We start from the raw sequence: 9,589 nt of genomic DNA, 5'->3' as shown, positions 1-9,589 counted from the left end.
AGTTTTGTGTCCAGAACTGTTGGGTGGTGATTTCTGGATTCGAACCCGCCACCTTAGGTGTATGTGGCTGGCGCCTTGGCCGCTTGAGCCACAGGCGCTGAGTCTAAAGTATTATTTTTAAGGACGTCTTCAAAAGTTGCCCCAAAGTGCCTGTTTCCAGATCATACCACTGTCTCTAAGTATACTTATAACTTCAACTTCAGAAATATGAACTGTATCAGTTAAAAATAAAATTCTATCTTAAAATTAATAACTTTAAAATTATAAATATAATAAATTAGCAAGTTGGGCAGTGCCTGTGGCTCAGTGGGTAGGTAGGGTGGCGAGTTCAAACTCAAACCCCACCAAACTGCAACAATAAAACAGCCAGGTGCCTGTGGTCCCAGCTACTTGGGAGGCTGAGGCAAGAGAATCACCTAAGCCCAGGAGGTGGAGGTTGCTGTGAGCTGTGATGCCACAGCACTCTACCAAGAGCAATAAAGTGAGACTCTGGCTCTAAAAATAATAATAATAAATAAATCAGCAGACTTGGCACCCATAGTTCAGTGGTCAGGGCACCAGCTACATACACCGGGGCTGGGGGGGGCTTGAACCCAGGACAGCTAAACGGTGACAACTTCAACAAAAAATAGCCCACCATTCTAACAGGCACCTGCAGTCCCAGCTACTTGGGAAGCTGAGGCAAGAGCATCACTTAAGCCCAAGAGTTTGAGGTTGCTATGAGCTGTGATGCCACAGCACTCTACTGAGGGCAACACAGTGAGACTGTCTCGAAATAAATAAATAAATAAATAAATAAAATCAGCAATAAGATGCTTTGCCATTATATCTCACAATTCTAAACTATATTGAGAGGTTCTCACGTTATTTTTATAATTGTATTAAGCTATCATGGAATTTAATAAACCACCTAGTTAAGTCTATCAGTCTAACACCAAAGACATTTATTTAGTTTTGTATGAGATAACAGAAGTTACACAACAAAAGACAGTGAGTTAGGTTAAAAAGAAAATAAAAACAAAAATATGGCTCAGGGTGGTGCCTATAGTTCAGTGGGTAGGGCACTGGGCCCATATATCAAGAGTGGCAGGTTCAAGCTTGACCCTGGCCAAACTGCAACAAAAAATAGCCAGTCCCCGTGGTCCCAGCTACTCAGGAGGCTGAGGCAAGAGAATTGCCTAAGCCAAAGAGTTGGAAGTTGCTGTGAGCTATGTGACGCCATGGCACTCTACCGAGGGTAATAAAGTCTGTCTCTACAGAAAAAAAATAAATTTGGCTCAGAGCCTGTAGCTCAGCAGCTAGGGCACCAGCCACGTATTCACTGGACCTGCCAAGTTCGAATACAGCCCAGGCCTACCAAACAATGACAACTACAACCAAAAAATAGCCAGGTATTGTGGTGAACGCCTATAGTTCCAGCTACTTGGGAAGGCCGAGGCAAGAGAATCGCTTAAACCCAAGTTTGAAATTGCTGTGAGCTATGACCCACAGCACTCTACCCACGGTGACAGCTTGAGACTGTCTCAAAAAAAAAAAAAGAAAAAGAAAAAGAAAAGATAAACAGATCTTAGAGCTACAAGCGAACTAAAAATATATATAAATTAATTTTTATCCCTCCAAAAAGAAAATTTTTAATTTCAGTAATCATGTCAGCAATGCTTAAAGTTCTAGGCATTAACATAACTGATACTGAAATTTTAACATGCTATTCACAAATTTAAGAAAAACGCACATTTTCAACAGTAGGATCTACCCGAGCCCTTTTCTTCCGAGGAGGTTGAGGTGTCTCACTGGTACTGCCACCATCTCCATTTCCAGGTGCTATAAAAATTTATTCAGGACAGGGGAAGGATCATTTTAGCTAAGTAAACAAGAAACTCTTAAGAACTTAAAACAATCTCTCGACACATCCTCTCTTTTCATTATTTCTCCATTACATAGCTATTATTTGAATCTACGTTAAAGAATCATCTACTAAAACTATAACCTTTATGAACAGCTCTACCAAACATTTAGCATGGACAGTATTTAATAACAGTACCACCTTCCACTGATTTAAAAATATTATCTTCTCAGTGGGAGTCATTAAGACTAAAGCAAATGAGAATAAATGCTGACAAGTTTCTCCATGGAAAAAAGAGGCTAGGTCTCTACGCTGTGAGATTCCTATTTGAGACTCCCAATGAACCTAACTATATTCCAAAATTTCATGGCTTTAAAATAATGTAATTCCAAATATAAGTACTATAGAAGTAAAATAAATTTTAAGGAAATTAATATTCTTACTTTTCTGCTTGTTCTTCTTTGTTTTCCTAAAAAGAGGGTAGAAAAACAACAAAGAAAGATTAATCATTTCCTATAAAACTACCCCTGTTTCAATTCCCTTTCATCAGAGACAAGTTCACAGAGAAATAACTGATTGGGTTAAGACCAGGTATAAATAGTTGCCTGCTCAGACACAAGGACTTTTTAGATAGTTTAAATTCACATCTCCTGCCACATAATAGAAAAATAAACCAAGAACACTCTGAAAGACAACTTCCTTCTTCCAACATTGTATATATTATTTGTTCTACCCCCAAAAAAAGTTTCAAAGGATAAAATATTTTCTCCAATTATTTTAGTTTTGATTCTTAAAATACACATTTTAGATTTGTAAATTTCTTAAACACCAATTTGTCACTCCACTCTCACTGGACCAAATCTTGTTTCATAGAATTTCTTCTGTAAATTATTAACATATTCCCTCTTTTTCAATACTATTGTCTTTATTCTCCCCTATGCAGAAAAATGATGACATGTCTCCATTTTGGTTATTTCTTACAAAGCAATTTTGCTCATGTTTATCACTGCCAAATAATAAATTACTGATTTTTAGTTTTCTACGTAATTATTTCTAGAACTATTTGCAATGGTTATTACAGATTACCAGAACACCTGGTAATCTATAATAGCTACTTTTCTATAGTTTTAAGTAATATTTATAAATGTTATTCATTACCCTCAACTCATTTACTTAGGTCTTGAGGTTCATTCCACAAATTTATGTAAAATCTGGCCAATCTGAATAAGTTTTCTCCTACCTCTCTAAGGTTCCCTAATACAAATATTGTTGGGACAGTATTTCTGGGTCAGACTAAACCATCAACTTAACTTGTACATTTCAACAATACATGAGGACCAAGAGAACCAACTATCCTTGCACTCTATTACCTTCACTCACTCTACACAATTGGAATTGATAGGTGATCTCAACTCTTAAAGACTTTATAGGCTCCGTGCCAGTGGCTCAAGTGGCTAAGGCACCAGCCACATACACCTAAGGTGGCGGGTTCGAACACAGCCCCGGCCCGCCAAACAACAATGATGGCTACAACCAAAAAAAAAAAAAAAAAAGGTGTTGTGGCGGGTGCCTGTGGTCCCAGCTACTTGGGAGGCTGAGGCAGGAGACTCCCTTGAGCCCAGGAGTTGGAGGTTGCTGTGAGCTGTGATGCCCCAGCAGTCTACCCAGGGGGACAACTTGAGGCTCTGTCCCAAGAAAAAGAATTTATAAACTATACAGGCTAAGCATCCCAAATTGGAAGTGCTCCAAAATCTAAAACTTTTTTTTGAGACAACAGTCTCATTATGTCACCCTCAGTAGAGTGCCATGGCGTCACAGCAACCTCAAACTCTAGGGCTTAAGTGATTTTCTTGCCTCAGCCTCATAAGTAGCTGGGACTACAGGCACCTGCCACAACGCCCAGCTATTTTTCTGTTACAGTTGTCATCGTTTAGCTGGTCCAGGCCAGGTTCGAACCTGACACCCTCGGCGTATGCGGCTGGCACTATAAACACTGTGCTAAAAGAAATGCTCACTAGAGTACTTTGGATTTTGGACATCTAAGCAGTAAATATAATGCAAATATTCCAAAATTCAAAAAAGTTTGAGACATGAAACACTCTGGTCACAGTATTTTGGATAAATAATTTGTACACATCAATGTATCCCAGTAGTAAACTGCTTCAACCTTCTATACTCAGGAGCCAATCTGAAGAGGCTCCCACTGTCCAAGGACAGGAAATTTGAAGTTTTAAGGCAGTGGCTCACACTTGAGCTCAGGAGTTCGAGACCAGCCTCAGCAAAAGCAAGACTCCCCCATCTCTAAAAATAGCCCGGCACTGTGGTGGGCACCTATAGTTCTAGCTACTCAGGAGGCTGAGGCAAGAAAATCACTTGGGCTCCTCTGCCTCCAAAAAACAACTTTTTAGAAAATACAAAATAGGGGATAAACTTACTTTTAAAACTCTACTCATGTATTTATTCAGCCATTATTTACGTAGCTGAAACTGCACACTTTATATTCAAATGCAAATAATTAAAGCACACTACTTACGCTCATGTAACAACTTTCAGTACAGTGAAAAAAAATTTATTGTAAGCTATTACTTTATTAAATTCATAGTATTTTTCCATATATATAAATTGATGCCTTTTAAGAGTTAAGTGCTATTAAACCCTAACAGAACACCATTATGCAAAAGTTTTCCACAGAATCAGATCACAAATATGTTACTACTTATTATAAACAAAACTATGAACCAGACTCAAAATAGTAACACACCTTATCCTTTTGACCAGAGTTCCTGGATGTAATCCTAGCACTCTGGGAGGCTGAGGTACAATGATTGCTTGAGCTCAGGAAGTTAAGACCAACCTATGCAAGACCAAGACCCTATTTCTACTAAAAATAGAAAAATTAGCTAGGCATTGTGGCAGACGAATCACTTGAGCCCAAGAGTTTGGGGTTGTTGTGAGCTAGTCTGACACCACAGCACTCTAGTCAGTCTCCTCTCCACCCCCCACCAAAAAAAGCCCAAACACACACTACCCCCCCACACCTAATCCTTACCAAATAAATTACCTTTCCACCCAAAAAAGTAAAACAACTCTAAACAACTCAAAATGCATTTATTACCTTCATTACTAACACCTTACTTTTAAACAAGAAACTAGTAACACTGGTAAGCAATAAAATGATCTCTTATAAAAAGCTATGATCTTTATGTTCTTGTACTATTAATACTTGTTTAAGAGTACTAAATTGCCACTCCTTATCATAAACCTTTAGGTACAAGAACTTTAGACATATGCAGTATGTACATGTACTTGATTTTCTTATTCTAGGGTTCATTACCCAAAAGTAATGGTTTTCTTTTTCTTAGATGGAGAGAGACAGGCATACTATTTGAAACCTGAACTTACGGAGCCAGGCGCAGTGGCTCAGGCCTGTAAACCCAGCACTCCGGGAGGCCGAGGTGGGTGGATTGCCTGAGCTCAGGAGTTGAAGACCAGCCTGAGCAAGAGAGAGACCCAGTATCTAAAACACCTGGGTATTGTGACAGGTGCCTATAGTCCCAAGAGCTTCAGATTGCCGTGAGCTCTGATGCCATAGCATTCTATTGAGGGCAACAAAATGAAACGGTGTCTCAAAAAAAAAAAAAAAAAAAAGAAAAAGAAACCTTAAGTTCTCAGATATTCTCAACATACGTTTCATCAAGAGGGAATTAATTAGTATAGGCAATACCAGAGTTACAAACATTTGACTTTATGTACAACTTGCACTTATAAATGCAGGCTATTACAGATATATTTTTAGCACTACTGAAAAAACAAACCTTGCCAAACAGTTATCTCACAACGTGAGCCTAGGTAATTCTGTCTCTGTAACACAAAACATCACTTACATACCTATATATACACAGGCATACTATTTAGAAAATAAGGTATTTAATACCTTGATACCACTAAACTACACATTTAACAATAGTAATGGTCTAAGACATTGATGGATGCACTAGAAAAAAATTGTTTTTCTTGGAGCCACAGTTTTAAGTCAAGATAGGTCAAAAGAAGACAGGTATGTTGTACACACTCCATGAGGCCTCAGGTTCAAAACTAGCATAAATACAATTCACATGGCAATTACTGTATTAAATGGTATATGTATGTTTTACCTAAATGGTATATGTATATTTTACCACAAGAAAAAGGACAAATGTGCTAAAGAGAACTAAGGAATTAAAATATATTTTCATTTTTTTTCCTTAGAGATGGGGTTCTAATCATATTGCCCAGGCTGGGCTGAATTTGTGGCCTTAAATGATCCTCCCAAGTAGCTGAGACTACAGAGAGCCACCATACAGGGCTTACTATGTATTTTCAAAGACTAATACCTGGAGAATGGGATTCCCACTGGTTCCAACAATGTTCCCAAAGTTTCCATTTTCAATAACACATGATGAATATCAAATATGCATTTCATTTATAAAACAGTGTGCAGAATTAAAACAAAGAGCTTCTTACACTTCAACATTTTTCTGTTGCAGACCAGATGTCTTCTTTCCTGGGGTAGCCCCTCTCATCTTCCCCTCTGCATACTGCTCCCTTTAAAAATAATTTCAGTAAAGTCATCATAAAGTGAGTACTTACGCAAAAAACTGTACCAGCTTGATTCCATTAGAAATTTATATTCAAATTGAGGTCATCAGCCTCTATATACATTCTGGCACCAAGTTTTTAACAAGTTGGACAAAGAAAGATTTACCCAAAAAAGTTTCAAATGAAAAAATTCAAGAACAAAACGCCCAAGATTTGGTTCTTCTGTATGTGTTATCCACCAAAATTATAATCAATGTAGTAAAAAAGATGATAGATTGTGTCCCACATAATTGAAAATTTCATTTCTGTTCTGGAATTCATTGACCCTAATGTCTTCTTTTATTTGATTCCATTTTATCATTTCAATTTGGTTATACACTTCAACTATGAAACTATCTATAGACCACAAAGTCTTTTAGGGTCCCTTTTTCTCCGCATGCTTTCAGAGATGAAGGATAATGTCAATGCCTCTTCTCCCTGCTTTTTTGTTTCCCCAAAAAGTGTGCCTTCCACAGAGCCCAAGAAATAAGACACAAGATGTTTGATGATCAGTTATACTTACGGCAATTTCCAATGACATTCTGCTGTTTTCTACCTAGCTCTAAGATTCAATAAATGAATTCCATGTTCAAAAATTAATCTATAGGCATTTCTCATCAATATTCATTTGACAAAAATGAACTTACTGATTGGCTTTTTGAAGTTCTCGCTGTTTCTGCAGATTGGTGTCCACATATTTGAGTACTCTGCTCTCTGGAACCCATTCATCCCAACTGGAAAAAAGGAAAATTATAATATTATTGAAAAATATTTTTATTATTTAGGCTCTATTCTCCAATTAATTAGAGATCCAAGAGACAAAACTTTGGTTATCTCTGTAATTTGATGAACTAATACTACAAATACATTTTTAACTAAAATGAAAATCTGTTCTACAAAGAAAGGAAACTTCCCATATTCAGAAGCAGCATTCCAAACCTAAACTTCTCCAAAATTATTCAGATCACTTTTAAAAATTGTTTACAAGTGTGGTGCTTAAAATTTAAGTCTCCAAAGTAATCAGCTTTACAGAATAAAAATCTTATCTTTAGGAATTTTAGCTGCTAGGAGTTCATAAAGACTCAAGGTGTAAAAACACACTAGAGATCCTCTGACACAAAGTAACATTCAAGGTATGTCAGAAACAGTAAGAGGTCTACAATACTCAAATACTATCTAGATTGGCACAGCTACATTTCCAGATTCAGGTACTACAATGGTTTATCAGCCCATACCATTCCCTTCACCTTCATTAACAAACGAATACAATAACCTCCACAGCTAACCAGAAAGCAGGCTTTCTAAACATCAAAAGGTAAAACCACCTGGCTCACGCCTATAATCCTAACACTCTAGGGCAGTGGTTCTCAGCCTTCCTAATGCCGCAGCCCTTTAATCCAGTTCCTGTGGGTCATGACCTACAGGTTGAGAACTGCTGCTTTAGGAGGTTTGAGGCAGATGGACAGTTTGAGACCAGCCTAAACAAAAGCGACCCCCCAACTCTAAAAACAAAATAGCCGAGTATTGTGGCAGACACCTATAGTCCCAGCTACTCAGGAGGCTGAGGCAAAAGGTCAACTGAGCCCAGGAGTTTGAGGTTGTGAGCTCTGACACCATGGCACTAAACCACTGCGCGACTTAGACTGTCTCCCCCCCCCCCAAAAAAAAACAAACAAAAAAAAACGTAAAATCACTTTCCTAAAAATGTTAAGGCATCCTGCCACTTTGAAAAGCTCCTTCAAAACAAAGATTTCTGATGGCAGTATATTCCCCCCAAAGAAAACAAAAACAAGATTTTTTTAAGGATGCTGAACTTTTAGAGCCAGAGTCTTTTCTCCTGCTGATGGAGCTCCTTTAGTGACAAAATTAGGTGTACTCTCAAAGTACTGTCTTTTGTTTAATGATTTCCCACCTCTGACCTCTTACATAAGATAGCCAAAAGGAAAAGTAAGTAAATAAAAGCACTCTTCAACATGATTTCCTAGAAAAAACTTTAAAACATGCATTTACCTAGAGGTCAGGAGGGGGTGGTGTACTGAGGGAGCTCCTTCAGGAACAGGAAAAAGGGCTACAATATCCTCATGTGTCTTCAAAGTTTTTTCAGAGCGCCTGGGCCTCACAGCACTTCTGATACAGACAGCATAGTACAAAGTAATCTCAGTAACTAGGTGTATAATTTAGCTTAATCTTTATTAAGATTCATTTACAAATGGAGTATTTAAATGTCTGTGTCAACAAATTCCAACAAAGCTTGAAAATTTAGAAGTATCTTAATTACCTATTATAATTTTGAAAATGGATCAACTGAAGTTTAAGAAAATTCCAATTTGGGGACTAAGTAAAGTACCCTGCCAACCATTTTCAAAATGAGGAACTTATTTTAAGTTATTTATGTATCCTTATCTATTTTAACTCTCTTCTAAATCAAAGGGTGCTAGTCAATATTAAATTACACAACAAGGTTCCACTTTAGAACCTTATATATCCCTTCCCTCTGATATAAAATGCACCTCAATAAATAAGCACCTTGATCTAAAAACCAAATCACTGGTAGTTTCCTTTATACATATAAAAGATCTGAAAATCCTTGCTGAATCAAAGGAAAATGAAGTGAACAACATCTTTTGCTCTGAGAAACATCACTAGGGTAGTAACTGCAGGTCAGTCAGAAATTTTTATAGATAGGTCAAGCATAAAATGATTTCAGAACTTCCTAAAGGTCACTTGTGACTAATACCCAAAGTTATAATGATCCATGGTAATAACTGAAGGCCAAACAGTCAGAAATTTTTATATATAGGTCAAGCATAAAAGAACTTCCCTTCTTTCTTGAGAAGTTTAAAAAAGATTTCCAAATTTTCTAAAGGTAGCTTGTGACTAAAACCCTAAGTCACAGTGATCCATGGCCACCACTCACACAGCATTAAATAAAAACACAATACACTTGGCCAGGCATTCAAATAACTCCTCCCCTTTCAAAAACAGTATATTTAAAGGCTTAAGTACTTTTCAAAATTACTTTTATATACCAAGTCAACCATGAAAAAGACATTTTTAGGCTCGGCGCCTATAGCTCAACCGGCTAAGGCGCCAGCCATGTACACCTAAGGTGGCGGGTTCGAATCCCCA

The 9,589-nt window shown here is 37.5% G+C and overlaps 1 protein-coding gene across 1 annotated transcript in view; it reads right to left on the bottom strand.

The window, feature by feature from the left end:
• MORF4L1 (mortality factor 4 like 1) overlaps positions 1 to 9,589 on the bottom strand; it is a 29,312-nt gene that overhangs the window by 5,532 nt on the left and 14,191 nt on the right. The window contains exons 4-7 of the mRNA XM_012801921.1: positions 7,108 to 7,194; positions 6,347 to 6,427; positions 2,287 to 2,312; positions 1,726 to 1,821 (exon numbers count right to left, since the gene is read on the bottom strand). Of these exons, the coding sequence (XP_012657375.1) occupies positions 1,726 to 1,821; positions 2,287 to 2,312; positions 6,347 to 6,427; positions 7,108 to 7,194 (290 nt within the window). The remainder of the gene's footprint in view (positions 1 to 1,725; positions 1,822 to 2,286; positions 2,313 to 6,346; positions 6,428 to 7,107; positions 7,195 to 9,589) is intronic.

The sequence above is a fragment of the Otolemur garnettii genome, unplaced genomic scaffold (assembly GCF_000181295.1).
Source record: "Otolemur garnettii isolate 467f Iridium unplaced genomic scaffold, OtoGar3 scaffold00011, whole genome shotgun sequence".
NCBI classification, from domain to species: Eukaryota; Metazoa; Chordata; class Mammalia; order Primates; family Galagidae; genus Otolemur; species Otolemur garnettii.
This window is presented reverse-complemented; position numbering and strand designations above follow the sequence as displayed.